Genomic DNA, 18429 nt, shown 5'->3' on the forward strand with positions numbered 1-18429 from the left:
TGGACAGAAGCTTCACTTGGACAAGATTTTTACGAATTTCAAAAACGACTATATATGAATAACGTAACTAATAAAATATTATTATGGCGAAATTTCATTAATAATTAACACTATAAGATGTTTTTCTTTATCTAAAAAGTGAAAAATACCATTTTATCACCAATAAATTTATTTTATCAGATGTTTATGGAAGAAACTTGCAAATTTTATAAAAAGCGTTACTTTCTTCCTAAGAATCGTACTTAAAATTCGTAAAGAGGACCTTTTAAAAATCTTGTCCAAGTGAAGCTTCTGTCCAAATGAAGCTCTGTCCAAGTGAAGCTCTTGTCCAAGTGAAGCCTACCCGCAAAGCCACTTTGCCAGAATTTATGAATTCATTGGAATTTCAAATTTGGAAAATAATTCTCATTTTTTTCTCCTTGAAGCGGATTAGCAGGTAAATCCGAGCATGGAAAAGTAGGATTGTTGTGTTCTTTACGCCGCGGCAGAGCGTCTTTTATGCTTGAAGCGGCTCAGCACAGTTTTAAAATATTCGAGCAGGATTGATCTTCAAGCACATGGGCACACAAAAGGATTTGAGGATGATGCCTCGTGGCGTCGGACTGGTGTCTGCCGCATCTGTTTAAGAGTGGCTATTCCCGGTTTCCGGATCCGGGCTGGAATCACAACCAGACACCGTCAACAACGCCGGGCGCCGACCTGCTGCCTCCTTCCGAGCCCCTATTAGCTCCTGGTATTCAAGAAATAAGGTTCATACTGTTTTAGATTTGTCTTTTTGAAATTATCATTTATTCATCCAGAAATTCTAATACACCAGATCGTGGTTCGGCTACCTGTGTAGATAACCTGAGTCAGGGCCTGAAATAGCATAAATGAAAAGCCGCCGAGCGGCTTTTTCATAAACTAAGCCGCGAAGCGGCTTCGCCAGAAATCAAAAAGAGATTGTGATGGTAATATTCGCGAAGCCGCTCCGCGGCTTTGTTTATAAAAAAGCCGCTAGGCGGCTTTTCCTTTAAGCTCTTTCAGGCTCTGACTCAGGTTATCTACAAGGGTTGCCGAACCCAACCCCAGATTTACGGATTTTGTATCTGGGCTCAGCAACCTGAGCAGCAATTCTGAGTCAGAGTATGAAAAATTTTATTTTGGACTCTGACTCAGACTCTTTCCACAGATCGCCGATAAATTATAAATTTGAAAGACAGCTGTTCTAAAAGAAGATTTAGATCGCAATGTTACTATTTTTCTGACGAAGTTCATTTCTTCAGGCACAGCGCCTTGGATCGCCTCGAGGCATTAGGGGTGTCTCGCGCGCCCTAAGTCGTCAGCCAGCCTGAGGAACCAAAAAGTAAATCCATCCAGAATCAGATCTAGAGCTCCTCGCACGCACTTCCCGACGCGCGAAGCTAGAATTAAAGAAAAAGAAAGAAACTTGCAAAAGCAAATCAGAAGAGAAAAAAACTGAGCGAAAGAAAAAAGAGAGAAAAAGGACAAAAGCATTTCCGACGAAAAAAAAACAGTCTGTAAGTTTTCGAGTTTGGCGCCTTCTCGTCGACCTTGACGGGCTTCGGCTGGCGTCAGGTGGCTGGAGGAGCAGAAGTGCTTTTTCCCGAAAGTCTTGAGTTGAAATATTGTTGAGGGCGGCGGCGGCGGGTCAGATGCGCTTTCTTTCCAACCAAGAAAGAATCAAACTTTCTTGCTGAAAGTTGCCACGGACGCTTATGAGAAACTCGACGCTGATCGCGAAAGCTCTCAATCTGCTCGTCGTTTTCTGCGTTTTCTCGAACTGCTTGGCGGTGTCGTCGGAAGACTCCCTTTCCATTCAGAGAACCAGCTCCTGCGAAGTAAGCACTTCCTTTTTCTAAAATCCAGATTTCTTTACGGGATTCCAAGGGACGCCGCTCAAAGAGATGTAGAAGAGTTCAGACGCCAGAGGACAAACTCACTTCTTCCACCGATGAAGCTCACATCGTTATAGGTAGGACAGAATTCAAACGTTGTGAAGAAAATCTGAGTCAGGGTCAGAAAGATCTCTAATGAAAAGCCGCGTAGCGGCTTTTTTGAAAAACGAAGCCGCAGAGCGGCTTCACAAATCAACTTTTTCAATCAAATTTCAAATTCTGGCTCGTATTTTAAAATGCCGCTTTGCGGCTTTTCTTAAACGGTTTTTCTGGCCCTGACTCAGGTTTTCTTCACAGGTTGCCGAGCCGAGGGCTAGTGTTCTTGTTGATTTCAAAATTATAAAAATAGCAAGAAATAATTTTAAAAATTACTTTCTTACAAATTTTGTAATACAAAATCTTTAAAATCGAAAATTCTATTTTGGCGAAAGTGAAAATAGCGAAAAGCGAAGAGTGTAGCCAGTGTTGGAAAACCCGCAACATTTCCCGCGGGCGCGGGCGGGCGCGGGGGCCGATTTCAAAATTTTCCGCGGGTGCGGGCGGGCGCGGGGGCAAATTCCAAAATTTCCTGCGGGTCCGGGCGGGCGCGGGGGCCAACTCAAAAATTTCGTGCGGGTCCGGGCGGGCGCGGGCAGGGGCCCCGCAGATTTTCGCGCCCGCGGGCGCCCGGGGGGTGGAGGGCGCCCGTAACCCTCGCGTCCGCAAGCCCCGCGGGTTCAGAAATCAGCAAATAAAAAATAATTTTTGATAAAAACCATAATAGAGTTATAAACTAAGATAATTTGAATTTTTCAAACGATGGGTGTGGGTGGGGTTGGGGACAAAACTGAGATTGATCAACTTAGAGTTCCCAGCCATTGTCAAGCCCCTTAAATTCAAAATCATGGAACAGGGCTGAGACGGCCCGAAGGGCCGTCAAGCCCTTAAATTCAAAATCATGGAACAGGGCTGAGACGGCCCGAAGGGCCGTCAAGCCCCTTAAATTCAAAAATCATGGAACAGGGCTGAGACGGCCCGAAGGGCCGTCAAGCCCTTAAATTCAAAATCATGGAACAGGGCTGAGACGGCCCGAAGGGCCGTCAAGCCCTTAAATTCAAAAATCATGGAACAGGGCTGAGACGGCCCGAAGGGCCGTCAAGCCCTTAAATTCAAAAATCATGGAACAGGGCTGAGACGGCCCGAAGGGCCGTCAAGCCCTTAAATTCAAAAATCATGGAACAGGGCTGAGACGGCCCGAAGGGCCGTCAAGCCCTTAAATTCAAAATCATGGAACAGGGCTGAGACGGCCCGAAGGGCCGTCAAGCCCTTAAATTCAAAAATCATGGAACAGGGCTGAGACGGCCCGAAGGGCCGTCAAGCCCCTTAAATTAAAAATCATGGAACAGGGCTGAGACGGCCCGAAGGGCCGTCAAGCCCTTAAATTCAAAAATCATGGAACAGGGCTGAGACGGCCCGAAGGGCCGTCAAGCCCCTTAAATTCAAAATCATGGAACAGGGCTGAGACGGCCCGAAGGGCCGTCAAGCCCTTAAATTCAAAAATCATGGAACAGGGCTGAGACGGCCCGAAGGGCCGTCAAGCCCCTTAAATTCAAAAATCATGGAACAGGGCTGAGACGGCCCGAAGGGCCGTCAAGCCCCTTAAATTCAAAAATCATGGAACAGGGCTGAGACGGCCCGAAGGGCCGTCAAGCCCCTTAAATTCAAAAATCATGGAACAGGGCTGAGACGGCCCGAAGGGCCGTCAAGCCCTTAAATTCAAAATCATGGAACAGGGCTGAGACGGCCCGAAGGGCCGTCAAGCCCCTTAAATTCAAAAATCATGGAACAGGGCTGAGACGGCCCGAAGGGCCGTCAAGCCCTTAAATTCAAAAATCATGGAACAGGGCTGAGACGGCCCGAAGGGCCGTCAAGCCCCTTAAATTCAAAAATCATGGAACAGGGCTGAGACGGCCCGAAGGGCCGTCAAGCCCCTTAAATTCAAAAATCATGGAACAGGGCTGAGACGGCCCGAAGGCGGAAAAAATCGCCATTTTCACGCTTAGTACTATTTATACCCATTTTTACGTGGGCAAAAATTTCGGGTTAAGATGTTTGTTAAGGGATAGTGTGATACATCAAAATGATTCTCAGAAAGCTGGGAATATATGGCACAAAAACTTTTTAACGCCCATTTTTCTCTTTTCTTCCATTTCTTCCATTTTGGTCACTAGACTGGGATGGACACTAGGTTCATGTTCGAGTTTAGGTTTCGGGCTCTGTTTTGGTTTGGGTTAGGCTTTGGTTTCGGGCATTCTATTGATCAAACGATGGCATTAAAATCCATGTGCCATACATGCCACAATTGTCGTCGGCGGGTGAAATTCCGGTTTGTCGTTGTAAGGTTAACATGCCATGAGACCTGTGATAAAGAGTTGAAAAAACAGGGGAATCCCTTGAATTCAAAAACCAAGGAGGGAGAAAAAGGGGGGAATCGGCCATTTGGCCGTCAAGCTCAATTTAAATTCAAGGCGAGGGAAGGGGGCCCCGGGCGGCTGAAAAAATTTGTACGGGCGCGGGCGGGCGCGGGGGCCAAATCAGAAATTTTTTGCGGTCGCGGGCGGGCGCGGGGGCCAGATCCGAAATTTTTTGCGGGTACGGGGGGCGCGGGCGCCCGCAACCCCCGCCCGCCGCCCCCGCGGGGTTCGCGGGCGGGTTTTTCCAACACTGAGTGTAGCTCTCACGTGAAGTTCGCTACCCGTTCGCACAGCATAAATCATTAATTCCTCTAAGACCGGCTGCTCGTGAAGAAAGAAAAATGCAAGGCGCACTCTGTCAAGTTCGAAGTCTTCGCCGACGGCTGCAAATCGCGCACAATCACAAACAAGTACGTTTTTTTTGTTGAAATCAAGGAAGAAAATTTGAGTTTTCCTCGTTTTTTAGCTGATTTTTTGAGGTGAATTCTGATTTATTTACGTTTTCAGATATTGCTACGGGCAGTGCAACTCCTTCTTCATTCCGTCTTCTTCCGAGATCCAGCCGTTCGCCTCCTGCTCTTACTGTAAGCACGTAGTACTGTACCGAAGCGGGTCGTATGTGCACTACTAGCTAATCTTGAACTCTGGAAATCATTTTCGCGCTGGGTTTCGGGGCGCGAAGGGCGCAGAACTCGCCCCGGGCTCGGGTGTTAATGCCCCGCGGCGCGCTCCTCTGAAGATAAAGGACTCTGCCGACATAGCTTCACGAGGTGGTAAATCTCGTCGAACACATCCCTCCCGCTCGGGGTGGCGCTTCAATAAAGCCAAAGTAGCGTAAATTACAGATTTTAACGAGCTGTTAAGGCAAACCACATAAGACGACTTTTAAATATGTGACTCTCCACTGCAAAGACGATAATAGACGACGAAAGAAGATACGGAAAAAGGTAAAAAACGAACTTTATAAAGAAAAATTTTCAAAGAAGAATTATCATAGTGACACCCTTATTTTAATTAACAAAAAGAAAGAAGACCCTTTTTGGCCTACAGAGGAAAAAGTATTCCCCTAAAAACCTTTCTTAGATGAAAAATAAGGGAGTCACTATGTAAAATGAAAAATCAACACGCGATCCTGCTAGCTATCCCCTTAAAGATCTTCTGAATTCAGGTCGAAATTGTACAGAAATGCAAATGCTTAGACGTTGATCTTACTTCAATCCTGCCGACACAGACTTGATCCTTTCCAAGTCCGAGAATATCAAAATGACGCTTTTCTTCACGAAACTGAACAGAACTTCTCAAATTAAAAAAAAATGTCTCTTTCATGTCTCATTTCGATATCATATCATATCCGTGTTCTGTGATTCCTAGAGTAGGAGGGCGTAGAATCCATCAAAGGGTTAGGGTTAGTCTGTTAGACCGATAGCGCCCGCCATCCATCCGAAACAACTTGTTTTCTTTTTTTTGTTAAAATTTCCTTTTACGGAAATATCTTAGTATCGCACCTGGAAAATATTTTTGGGCACCGGCTCCTTCTCTCATTTCTAATTTTTTTCAAAAAGAAGAGAGAGAGAATGAGCAGCGACAATTCACTGGCACTAAATCTACAGGTACGGTTATTATTGTTAACAAAATCGACAAATAAGAGGTCTATCTATAATAATTACTAGGGAGTGATTTGAAACCAAAAATAAGCTAAAATGGGTTTAAAATTTTTTCTTACTTGATGAATCATGGCGAAGCTGCGCTAGAATTTAGACAAGGGTCTGTTCTTTCGATTAAAGAAGTTTTTAGCCGGAGTGCGATTATCGACTAGACGAGCTTTTACAAAAATCAGAGGACCTCAATGCAAATTTGAATGATTTGCCTCGACTCAAGCGGAATTTCGGACAGGTTACTCTTTATCTCATAGATAATTTTAATGCTTATAAGACGCTCGACGCTGTAGAACGACTTTACCAGAAAACTTACCAGAAAAACACCGTCGAGACTGCAGTCCAGACTGCCGTCAAGACCTCTGACTCTGCAACAAACACTGAGGCTTACGATGAATCAGGAAAGGATAAACAAGTACTAAAGTTTATAGATAGTGAAATCAATCAAGCGTAATTCAAAATTTGGTAGAGCGCCTTGTCTTACACCTTCTCAACAAGATCCATGCTTATAAGTTATAACCTTTGAAAAGATAACACCGTCTCTCCCGAAGAATCGAATTCAAAAAGAAATCGCTGCCTCTTCATCCTGTTCTTCCTCCTGTTCATCCTCCTGTTCTTCCCTGTTGTTCTGGCCTCAAATGAGAGTGGCAAGCAGCAGCGTTCTCTGGAGTGCGATAGCGTCAACATTGGCAAACAGCAGCGCCAACTACGCCAACTGCAGTTATTCGAAGCGCCAACGAGCCAACTCCCTGATGGCAATGGATTGACAGATCCTGGAATCGACTCTTCCCATGGCGAATTCGGTAGAATAGCAATTATTCTTTTGAATTTTTGAAAATGTTTCTAGGACGAGATGGAGCAAGCGGAAGACATGGAGATTCAGACGCAGAGGGGGAGAAAGACATGCCCGGCCAACGCGGAATCGACTCTTGCCAAGGTGATTCTGTTGGACTACTCGGCAGTGGTGCTCCAACTCTTCTCTCAAAAATTATTGCTAATATTTTGAGAGGATATGAAATTGTAATGACACCGCTGTTATCGCTCCTTTCTTAGCTCTGCATCAAACCTGCAATTTATTTATTTTCACCTAGTCAAAACAAAAACTTTGAAATAAAGAACGAAGATAACCACGAAAAAGTGACCTTTTCTTTTTTCGCATTTTGGATGTTCAAATTATTGTTTATTTATTTTGGAACAAAACAGCTTCATTTTCACGAAATAAGAGTCTTGATACAGTATTAAATTCTTTTGTAAATTATATTTTGGCCTTAGTAAAGTAATTTATACCTCTTTTACTTAACTAAAGTTTTGGAAATAAAGCGGAAAACTTTGAAATATATATATTTTTTTTTAATGAAAATGATGCTTTTGGATATTTTTTTTGTTGGCATGCAAAGACTACAGCATTGCAGAAGAACTTTAAATAAAGAAAAAAATAATGAATAAAAAGTATATTTTTTGGTAGGTAGAATCGAAATCAAGGATATAAAGAAGAAAAAATGAATATATAAGTTGGATGAGTTTAGTAGTAGTGAGTTTTGAACAGGGAGTACTAGCTTCATAGATGAATCAGAAAAAAAGAAGAACAGTACATAAAAAGAGGGTGGATAGAGCAATGTAAGACTGGATACACGGGTACATTTAGAAATTGGAGAAAGAGGGAAAGAGTGCCTCTAACTGTAGAGCAGAAAGGAGGATGATCGAAAGCGTTGAAAAACCGCGTCTTGTTGCGTCAAGGCTATCATTTTATTACCATCAACACTCATTGCAAATTTATTTCATTTTTACAAAGGGGATTAAAGAAAAAAAGAACTATGTACATTTGAAAAGGGTCTTTCTTGATTGATGGTGTTTTTTTTGATGATGATGGTCTATCTGAAAAAATATACAACACGACTAGCTCATGAGAAGCTCTCTGGCGCTGTTCTTTTCTTTCGAGAGGAAGTTCTCTTCACAAGCGTAGTTTAAGTAGGGCCCGCTCATCGGGGATAATTCAATATACAATATGGGTACTATGTAAAACAGGCATAATAACAGGGACACACACAAGACATCTTTAGATTTATATATATAAACGCGAAATATGATCGTGCGAACTTTAAGTTATGATCATTCCTCTTTTTTGTGCACATGCGCCGGGCAATTGATTCGATTCGATAGCTACAGAATCCTCTTTGGATAACGAATGCTTTCCATCCTTTCCGCTGATTGGTTGACCGACTGATCAGCAGACAGGATGGAAATCATGCGTTATCCAAAGACGCTTCTGTAGAGGTTTACTTTCTCTTAGTCTCCTGGCGCATCTGGTGTCCTCGGAAATACAGTAAGAGAAGGAGTAAAATTATAATAAATGACGAATTAACGCTAAGGCTAAAACGAGAACAATAAATATTTTTGGTTAGGGATCACGATTGACCCTTAGTTTTGTGGTTTTTTTTGAATTTTTTTAATTCTGGGTTATATAGATCGCTTCGAATAAGCTTGGAGAATATTCGATTAATTATAGAAAGCAACAAAACATCGATTCCCGGATTCTGGGAATTGGTGGAAAGAGGGTAACGGTAAGGTTAGAAACGCTTACAGTTAGAAAGAGGGAGTGGAGCAAACAGACGAGCTGCTGCTGAAGGAAAGGTCAGTAGAAGTGGACTTGTGAAAAATCCAGAATGACGGTTACTGAGATGTGTAAGTGCGTCTTACTGAAGCAAATACGGATTGTGCCTCGGATTGAGCGGATTGTAGTAGAATCCGCCAGCGGAAGGCGAAGCTGCGGCCAACGCGTACGCACTCGATAGCGAGTTCCCTCCCGATCTGCTAGATCCATATTGCGGCTAAAAATCACCAAGTTAGTTTTAGGAATTCTGAAAGACTGTGGTTCTGAGCCTGTTCTGAAAACAGTTGCTACTGTAAGAAGACTTACGATAAGTGGCAAGCCATGCGGAAGAAGACCAGCAGGAAAGGCGGAGTTATAGGCGGCAGCGGACTGCTTTTAGTGGGATTCGAAAAAGCGAAAATGAAAAATGTCAATGTCTCATGCAATTGTAGATTGGATTATGGGTTGTTAGTGGCGGAGAAATTCGCAAAGAAAGGGTTAGTCGCAACCGGGTTAGCTTCATTTCCAGTCGGGGTTAAAAGAACACGGGCGTCTGGCCATACGCCGGGTTGAGCTGGATGACCGAGGTCATGTGCGCCTGCTGCGGGTTAATAGCAGAACCGTTGGTCGGGTTAGGGTTAGCGCGAAAGACCTGTCGTCCTCCTTGAGTGTTAATTAGTGAGTTGAGCCCTGCTGGCCCCGCTGCTGGCTGCTGGAAAAAGGCCGCACTGGATGGAAGATGGAAGGGAGAGCGCGCGGAACTGATTGAATTGACCTGCGCGATGCCGTTCCCGTGCGAATTGGTGTTAAACTGAGGAAGTTGGGGGAGAGATAGGAGCTACAGGGTTGAGCTACGGTTACGCTACAAAAAGAGTTTGGATCTCGTAAAGACTCCTCCGTTCGTCGATCGCGAATCCCAAGCAAAACCGAGCGAGGTGAAGGCGCATCTCGTCGTCCGTAGCTTTGCTTCAGACCTGAATTCAGTATTTTATTATAGATTCGGCATTCTATTTGCCCTTTAATATCCTCTGTCAGGTTTTCTACACAGGGTGCTTCGCCAAAATTTGCCGTGTTTACCGTTTAGCGCCTGCTGCTGCTGCGCGAGCGGCTGGAAACCACAGAGCGGATTACTCGGAGGGATAATAGACTGCGTCGCTGCCAAGCCGCTAGAAAATGATGCGTCTCGTTCTTTTGGCTCTAGACTGATTCCCGTTACCTGTGCGTCGGTGACCTGCTCGGCAAATTGACAGGAAGATTGTTCCGGCCGTACACTAAATCGCCATTAACGTCAAGAATTAAATCATAATTTGGCGATTTTTTACGAAATCAAAATTCAAAATTGACAAATTTGAAGCTTGAATTTGGACTTGAAATTTGGAATATTATTAAATCGGATATTTTGCTTTGAGATTCGTTACATTGGTTGATTCGGTCTTGATTCATTTGCAATTCACCCTTGAACGCAGGTTGGTAAGCGGAGGACGAGTTGAAGAAGTCGGCGGTGGAGCGGGCGGTGAAATCCACCGACGAGCCACGATATGCGCTTGGAGCGAGGAGCTCGTGCTCCGGTTCTGTTTTGACAGATGGGTTCGGGTAGAACTTGCGCTAGAAGGGAAGCTTTACTTTGAGGTCCATTTCTGAGAGAGTATCTTACGTCTATTTCGCTGTTCTGTCTGTGCATGCTCTGCGAGTTGGTCTGCATCTGTTCGTTGAGAGGAAGGAACAGAGGCGGTCCATCGTCGACCGAGCTGACCATGGGTCGCCCCGTGGACTGCATGAGAGGCGAATTGGCGCCGACTAAATTATTCGTGTGATTTTGCCGTCCGCTCGATTTTTTCCCGTTCTCTCGCGCCGCCGAGTTCCCGCCGTTGCGCGTGCCCAACCCATTGTTGTGCTTGTCCTCCTCGGACTCGGACGAGATCGTAATGATAGAACACGCTGAAGGATTCATGTGACTATCATCCTCCATCAAATTCATTTTTGTACCCGGAGATGGCGAGCGCGAGCAAGGCGTCTGCTTCAAGAACTTGTTCCTCGAGCTTCCGACCGCGCCCGGCTGCGAAACGATCACCGGCGTCTTCTCTGACTGCGGAAAGACGGGCGCGAACTGGCGCGACGAGGGCTGCCGCGACAGGCGAGACGACTTCTTCGTCGATTTCTGCGTTTCGCATTCCATTCGATTGCTGTCCGTTGGCGACTGGCCGCGTACAGACCTGAATTAAGATAGTTAATGGAGAAGTTAGTCAACGAAGTAAATAGTAGTCCAAACTTTGATATCACTAATAAAGATATCTCTTCTTATTCCCACCTCGAAGTAAGCGAAGAAGGCTGCCTGGAAAAGAGATCGTTTTCGGGAAGAGTGGACCTTGTGGGCCCCAAAGGTCCAAGGGGCCAGCCACCAGCGCCAGTCAAGCCGAGCGGATTGAGCAGTTGCATCGGTGAGTTCTGAAACGGGCCGACGAGTGTGGTTGCGCTGGCCGCATTGCCACCCAAAGCGTTGGGAGCGAGCAGCGTCGGATCAAGTCGAATTCCTGGTGTGAGATCGCCTAGCCCTTGTGGCTGTCCGTACGGCCCAAGTAAGACCTAAAAGCGTTTCTTAAACAGTTCCATCGCGCAAGAATACCTGGGAGAGCGTCTGCGAAGCCAGCTGATCAGCGAAATTCAAGCCGCCGACGAGATTTGGTTGGAAATCCGTCGTTCGCTCTAGAAACATGAATAAGGAAGAGTTTATGCTAAGGTGATAGACACAAGCGACTTCTCGATTAAATAGTCCTCTTTAGGTGGTACTTACCGATTCGTGATCGTCGCGAAATCGGCTTCGAGTACGATTCCATCGCCCGTTGAATCTTCTGGAAGTTGGAAGCCAGTTCGTAGTAATTATGCTGAAAAGAGTCGGGTAGTTCTTTGAATCGCCGTTTGCGTTGTTACCTTTCGTTTGCAAACTTCCATCTTCTGCAGCGAGGATTTGACGAGATGCGAGTTCGCGCACTCGACAAAGTGGCCCATCGTGATGAAGTTGTGCTGCAACGCTTCCATCGGGTTGATTCGGTACTGGTCGTCCATCACCAGCATCTTCTTCAGGAGATCCAGGAACTCGCGTCGATCGTGCTGAAAACGAATAATGTTAGCTTAGAAAGATAATTGACTTCGACGAATTTATTTCATCTGAAAATACAGACTTTACTTCTAGAGGCTCTAACGTTCTAAATCCGAGCTAATATTGTGACACCCGTATTGTCTACCACCAGAATGTTGTAATATTCTTCAGTTAGAAACAATCTTGAATTTACTGAAGTGATGCCCTTAATTTTGGCATTGAAAAAAAACTTCTAACCATATCTTGTTCTTCTGTCCAAAATTAAGGGTGTCGCGGCAGTATCGTCTAGATAACGATAAAGTTTGCTAGTCTGTGAAAGAAAAGAAAGGTATCACTAGATTTACTCGAAGAGTAAAATCCGTATTCGCAGGTGAAAGATCTAAATAGTGACGTCTTTGTCCTTTATCAACGAAAGAAGTGGTAATAGACCCTTTTTCAGGTTTTGGCAGGGGACAATCGCCCTTCAGAGCTGTCAAATCGAACCTTTTCAACTTGCAGCTCGGAAGACTCGTATTTTGGCATGTTCACTCGAGCCATGTCATCTAGGCAATTGAAGATGTATTTTCGCGCTTCTTTTGACTTGATGTTGTACTCGGCCATCATCTCCTCTTGCGGCTTGAGGCACCACAGCGGATTAGGCGTGTCGTAAGCTCGGGAGAAGAACTTCTTCGTTTTCGAGGCGGCGTTGAGCATGTGCTCTGGAGGCAGACCATGCGTTTGACTGAAGAAAAAATGAATGACGACGAATTTTGTTGGACTCTTAATTATCGAAGCTTCCGCGAAAATAAACATGGCGATACCCTTACTTCACGTTGCCTAAATATAGCCTCAACCTTTATCGTCCCCGCTAAAAGCTACTGAATGTTTTTATTGACATCTATACCCTTAATTTTAAGCTTTTATTTATCCAACAAATCATTATTTTTGCTATAATGAATGAATATTAATGATAGATAAAGCCTTTATTATAAAGGGCATCACGAACTTATAGAACTTTCAGTGACTTTCAGGGGGAGAGGATGAAGGTTAGAGCTATGTTTTGGCAAGAAGAAGTAAGGGTGTCACTCCCTATTCGCATGTAAATAAGCCCTAGTGAAAAAAAAAAACAATAAGAGATCAGCAGAGACTTTCCTTTCCGTAAAAAGGCCTCGTCTCACTCGCTTCTTTTTAATAACGCACTGTCGAATAACCGAATGCCATGGTATCATGGTATCTGCCTTCTTCACTATCAACAGTGAATAAAGCAACTAAAATGATACAAGGGATCATCCGGAAGTTATATTTCTAGTCAATCTCTTTCTTTATTCAGTAATTTATGATTGCGTTTTTCCCTAAATTCAAAATTAGGTACTGAACGCTGGAGCATTCCACCACTAGTGGCCACCCACGGCGCGTCATCGATGACTCATGCACCGAGGATGAGCTGCAGATGATCCGGAAAAACGAAAATTTTATTTTTTTCGAGAAATCGAAAGAGAGTGACAAGAGATAGGGTAACTCTTCGACGGCTAACGAGAATCAGATCTTTTTTATTGAAAATGAGTGGATTTTGGCTTCATCGAGTTTAATTTGAATTTGTCGAAAAATCAAATTGAACTCGGGCAAGTCGAAATCTCGTCTTTTTCGCCGAACAACTTACCAAATGTATCTGATCTGGTCGTATTCGCTGGCGCCTGGATACAGTGGCCAGCCGAGAAAGAGCTCTGCCGCGACACAGCCCAGCGACCACATGTCGATTCGCTCGGAAAAGGGGAGGCCGAGGATGATCTCCGGCGCGCGGTAGTAACGACTCTGCAGGTAAGTACTCGGGACAGCCTTGCTCACGTGGCTAGCCGAGCCGAAGTCGATCACCTTCACTCGGTAAGGGTATCTGGCCGGGTCCACCATCATAATGTTCTCGGGCTTCAAATCGGCGTGGATCAGACCCAGCTGCTTCAATTTCATCAACGCCGTCAACACTTGCTGCATAATCGGCCGGATATACTTCAGCTTCAACGGGCAGAACTTGTTGTTCTTCAGAAAATCGTACAGGTTCAGCTCCAGCATTTCAAACACTTTTTTCCAGGTCAAAAGTTTGACTAGAGCCTAAAAACCCTCATCAAAGGGTCTTCATATCATTCTAGCTGTTATAGGTTTTCGACCTTGTTCCTATGCAGGTGTGGCTCTTGTGGGTGAAGCACTCGAACGCCCTGACGTAGTTGAACTCTTCGGCCTCTTCCATCGACAGGCGGGTGAGGATGGACACTTCAATCTGCCCCTGCCGAGCATATGAAGGGTGGTTCTTCAGAATTTTAATCGCCACAATCTCGTTCGTCCCATGTTTCCAGCATTTCACCACCTGGCCGAATGTTCCGCGCCCCAGAAACTCCAGCACTTCATAACGCGACGTCGGCGACGCTAGCACTTCATGCTGCACCAGCTTGTAGTCGCCCTCACTGAAAAACAAACAGGTTAAAAACGAAAACGAAATGGGCTTCCCGTTTCCTTTCAAAGAAACAAAAAGTAACGTTAAAATAATTCGATAGTTTTAAAGTTTTAACTACTACCGTCGGAACTCTCGAAGTTGAAACAATCGAGCCTTCAAACAGCGAAATTCAATTGCGTCTCGTCAAAAAATGCGGATCTCAAGACTCGAAAGAGTGAAACAGCCTTTAACCCATTCTCGTCTAAGGCCCTTTTTAACCCATCTAAGCTCGTTGAACACCTTTAACTCCCTTAGATCATCACTAAAAATAAGTAAAACTGGCAATATCGAAGTCCCTTGCGGCATGAGCTTCAAACAAAAAGCCGCGCTGCGTTTTCAACTAAACTTGCATCATAGAAAAGCTTTCTTATCATGCTATTTATGCTGTTGATTTGAATTTTAGCGATGATTTAAGGGGCTAGAAAGCATTATTCGAAGTTGACGCGACGCAGTTGAATTTCGCCAAAACGATCCTTGTGAAAGAAGCTTTCTGATATAGAAAAGGGATACGTGACATTTGCAAAGTTATAACTTGACGCTGTTTTGCGCGTTTTTCTCATTCTTTCGTTTTGTTTTCTTTCTAATTTCAAATGGTAAAAATGGCTACTCGCGAGAGCGGAGAAGTGTGGTACGGTATTTGGTCACGACTGAGCTACTTTTGGAATATTCTCCAGTCCTCGATTTCGGTAATTATCTGATTTAGATTTAGCTCGTCCTCAACGAAAAGAAAAAAAAAACGAAGAAAGAGAAAGGAGACGTACGGATTCGGCGGGTGATAGAATCGATACTTTCTGCCGGGCGAGCGGAAGAACGGGATTTTCATTTTGCGACCCTGCTGCTGCTGCTGCTGATGGTGGATTAGCCCACATCGGTACTGGTAATCTTGAGACAGTCCATTCCACAAATGAACTGAGGGCAGGGCCTTTGGGTACACCGTCAGCTGAGCTCGGCAGAAAACGAACTCAATTCAATTATTCGTCAAAAAAAGAAGAAGAAACGATTAAAGTAAATCGTGAAGCCACTTGCGACTTCGAGCTTCAAAAGTGTAGCTTTCAATAAAATATTAATAGAGTAGCGCTTTTAGCGGCTTCTTTGGTTTTGGAACTCGAAGCCGCAAGCGGCTTCTCGTTCTTTCTTTCCATATAAAATATAATTTTTTTGATGTTTTTGCCGAGCCCAGAATCGGTCAAACCGTCCGGCGTTTTGAAAGAAATTGGGGGTCTACTTCTGTCTTGGGAAAAATGCTGCCTGATTCGTCGCTGCTGATTGTACTGATGGTAACTGTACTGGTATCTGTCTTGGGGATGGTAGTACTGACAGGGGACGAAACATGGGCCATACTGACTTGCGACGGATTATCCATTTGGACCGAAAAAACACGAAAAGAAGAAGCTACTTTTGGCGCTTTGGATAACCCTAAGTTGTAGCGATTTGCATGTGCGACCCGCTATGGGCCGATTAAGCTCTACTCCGCGATTCTAACTACCATCTTCACTTGCCAAAGAGGCGCAAAATCAAATCCGAAGGTAGATGTTCTAGAGAAGACGCGACGATCAAAACAAGATTATGATAAAAACGATGCTGCCCGTTTTTATAAGATATGGGTTTTTTGGGGAATAGTCATTTTTGATTGGCTGAGGTATAGAATAACAGTTCCTGATTGGATGAAAAGCCTATTTCTTCGAATAAATGGGCGTTCTATAGGGATTTTACACCAATCAAAATCATGTATTCCTTTGATGGATCATAAGAACTCTGGGTGGCTAAAAACCCTCATAGAACCCATATTTGCACGAAGAAAATGGTTTCTTATTCAATCACGCTAGAATTCTTCGTGTTAGATCATCAAATACTGCTGGAACCCATAAACCCCGATATTTTCAATAAAACCCATAAAATATGCTCACCCTAGCATTAAAAAGTTCCTGTGGTCTGCAGTCAATAGACAGTAGATAGTACTAACCTGTGACTGTCTTTCTTCTTGCTGTTTGTCTTCTTGGGCTGTTGGTATGCCAGACTGCCGCCATGGTAGGGGAGCATAGCCCCGGCTACTGGCCCCGGAACTTGGAGAATTGGACGACCGCAATTCGCAGTGTTTTTTCGACAAAGTGATGCCGATTTCGCGTTATCAACTCATTTTCGAACCTTCTAAAAAGAAACAAAACTGAATAAAAAGGCTATGAAAAAAGACTACTTTGGTTCAGAGAAAGAGAGAAAGATACTCGTAAATTAGTTTTAATGAAGCAATTGTTTTGCTTTTTGCTTAGATCGAGGGAAAATGACGCGTCTTAGACAAAATCGGCCTTGGTAGTCTACGAGACATTAGCTTTCCCCTCGGCTCGGCAACCTGTGTAGAAACCTGAGTCAGGGTCCTGAAAGAGTTATGCGAAGAGGAATTATACTGAGTCTCTTTCAGAACCCTGAGACAGGTTTCTACACAGGCTGAGCTCGGCTTCTGAAACTGCGCAGAAAACCTGACTCAGGGTTCTGAAAAACCTTCTCTGTGGGATCTTTCTCTGCCCTGACTCAGGTTTCCCCACAGGTCGCCAAGCCCTATCCTCGACAATCTCGAGGACACCCTTAGTTGCAATTACTTTTTCCGTATTTCTTAAAATAGCGGCCTCTATTTCAAAAAGAAGGAGCTAATTGATTTCCTAATTTGATTTTCTTCAAAATAACTGGCGCAGATGTATTTTTAGTAAAACTAAACCGCATAATTACGAATTCCAATTCCACAAAAGTAAGCAGAAAATATACTTTTCAGAAATAATATTTTTTTAAATTCATTTTCATTAACTCATTTCTTCATCTACAGAAAATTGAATTAAATAATAAAAAATTTAAAGAAAAAATTCCTTTTTATTTTCTTTCTTCGTTTTTTTTTTCTTTCTTTTTCGTTCTTTCAAAATCTCTGAATTTCCGAACTTTAAAAAATCAAAATAATGACTCTTTTTTGAATGTTTTTTTCAGTCTTTGAAAAGAAAGAGGTTTGGCATAACTTTTTGGTTGGAAAAAGGCGTCTCGAAAAAGGGATGAGAACGGGGGAGCGAGCGTGTAGGCCGCAGTAGAGTCAGCCAGCGTGAGAGCGACGCAATGAGTGTGCCTGGCCTGCCACCCTTTCTCGCCAAAAGCAAACGATAGGGTCGCCACGCAACCGCCAAATGAGGCCACTTTCTAGCGCCAGAGCTCTTTCGAATCGGGTTCTACAGTAAATAAAAAAAAAATATTTTTTTATTCATTTTTGACTCGAAAAAATAGCTCGAAAAATAGCTCGACAGCCTGTGTAGAAAACCTGACTCAGGGTCCTGTAAGAGCTATAAAAAAAAAGCGGCGTAGCGGTTTCGCTAAAATTCACCAGTTCTTTCAGGACCCTGACTCAGGTTTTCTACACAAAATGTCGAGGTCAAAAAAGAAGAATGGATTCATATAATTCTACAGACTTACAGACAAGACTCAGTATAAGACCACTTCTTGAAAATAGAGCGAAGCGAATCTTTGAATCGAAACTTTTTTCTCAAATTAATGAATTTCGCTCGTTTTCGTTTCGAAGATTCGCTTCGCTCTTTTTCCAAAAAGTGGTCTTATACTGAGGCTTGTCTGTAAGTCGGCAGAACTAGCTGAATCTCAGTTTTTCGCTCCTTAAATTTTATTGGATTTTAGTTTTTTGAGACGAAGATTCGAAAATTTCGACTGAGAACATGTGACCTCTTTCGGAAAAAGTCACCCTAGCCGTGACTCATCGGTAGCAGGCTCTATTGGCTCTTTCGGCTGTGGCGCGATAATCAAACTCTCCACCGAGTGTTGGCACTCCCTACGGCGCCCTGCTGGAAGAAAACTCTCGTCGGTTTTCTAAAGCTCCTCTCTTTCGCCTATTTCACAATTCCGCGAGTTCCAGTGCACCTTATTTTCAACTCTGAAGGACTGAAAGTTCTTTAGGGATGAAGTTTTATTTCTGAATAAATCTTGGAAATAAGAGCAAGCAGAAATACTCTGGGCTCGGCAACCTGTGTTGAAAACCTGAGTCAGGATTTGAAATATCTTTGAATAAGAGATTTTTCAAACCCTGACTCAGGTTTTCAACACAGGTTGCCGAGCTCAGGAAAAAACTGTTGACATTACTGTCAACTTTATACTAACAGTTCTTTCCTGAGCTCGGCAACCTGAGTCAGGGTTTGAAAAATCTCTTGTGAAAGCTTTTCATCAAAGATCTTTCAAATCCTGACTCAGGTTTCAACACAGGTTGTCATGCTCCGGAAAGAACTGTTAGTATGA

At 43.9% G+C, this 18429-nt stretch overlaps 4 protein-coding genes across 5 annotated transcripts; 2 read left to right on the forward strand and 2 right to left on the reverse strand.

Annotated features, from left to right (window-relative positions):
• Window positions 1-1382: 1382 nt before the first annotated feature.
• On the forward strand, window positions 1383-5681 carry LOC145708499 (gremlin-1-like). The gene is made up of 7 exons (XM_081786179.1): window positions 1383-1520; window positions 1637-1841; window positions 1891-1975; window positions 4668-4761; window positions 4859-4935; window positions 5216-5298; window positions 5520-5681. The coding sequence occupies exons 2-7, from the start codon at window positions 1719-1721 to the stop codon at window positions 5586-5588; spliced, it is 531 nt and encodes a 176-aa protein (XP_081642305.1). The 5' UTR covers window positions 1383-1520; window positions 1637-1718; the 3' UTR covers window positions 5589-5681.
• Window positions 5682-5756: 75 nt separating this feature from the next.
• Window positions 5757-6538, forward strand: LOC145709489 (uncharacterized). Its single transcript, XM_081787179.1, has 3 exons — window positions 5757-5961; window positions 6146-6244; window positions 6284-6538. The coding sequence occupies exons 1-3, from the start codon at window positions 5926-5928 to the stop codon at window positions 6458-6460; spliced, it is 312 nt and encodes a 103-aa protein (XP_081643305.1). The 5' UTR covers window positions 5757-5925; the 3' UTR covers window positions 6461-6538.
• Window positions 6539-7442: 904 nt separating this feature from the next.
• On the reverse strand, window positions 7443-13771 carry LOC145710604 (uncharacterized). Of its 2 annotated transcripts, XM_081788390.1 has the most exons (14): window positions 13333-13771; window positions 12177-12414; window positions 11525-11704; window positions 11388-11478; window positions 11220-11299; window positions 10905-11179; window positions 10583-10809; window positions 10251-10534; window positions 10015-10201; window positions 9813-9867; window positions 9674-9762; window positions 9517-9570; window positions 8924-8988; window positions 7443-8834 (listed from the first exon to the last, which is right to left on the reverse strand). In XM_081788390.1, exons 1-14 carry the CDS (start codon window positions 13737-13739, stop codon window positions 8700-8702), a joined length of 2367 nt encoding a protein of 788 aa, XP_081644516.1. In that variant the 5' UTR covers window positions 13740-13771; the 3' UTR covers window positions 7443-8699. The 2 variants fall into 2 exon arrangements, with proteins under 2 accessions (XP_081644516.1, XP_081644515.1); XM_081788389.1 differs by having other exon boundaries at window positions 10251-10809.
• Window positions 13772-13797: 26 nt separating this feature from the next.
• Window positions 13798-16302, reverse strand: LOC145710605 (homeodomain-interacting protein kinase 2-like). Its single transcript, XM_081788391.1, has 2 exons — window positions 16121-16302; window positions 13798-14128 (listed from the first exon to the last, which is right to left on the reverse strand). The coding sequence occupies exons 1-2, from the start codon at window positions 16195-16197 to the stop codon at window positions 13813-13815; spliced, it is 393 nt and encodes a 130-aa protein (XP_081644517.1). The 5' UTR covers window positions 16198-16302; the 3' UTR covers window positions 13798-13812.
• Between the last annotated feature and the right edge of the window lie 2127 nt (window positions 16303-18429).

This window comes from Oikopleura dioica, chromosome XSR (genome assembly GCF_907165135.1).
Source record: "Oikopleura dioica chromosome XSR, OKI2018_I68_1.0, whole genome shotgun sequence".
In the NCBI taxonomy this organism is placed as follows: domain Eukaryota; kingdom Metazoa; phylum Chordata; class Appendicularia; order Copelata; family Oikopleuridae; genus Oikopleura; species Oikopleura dioica.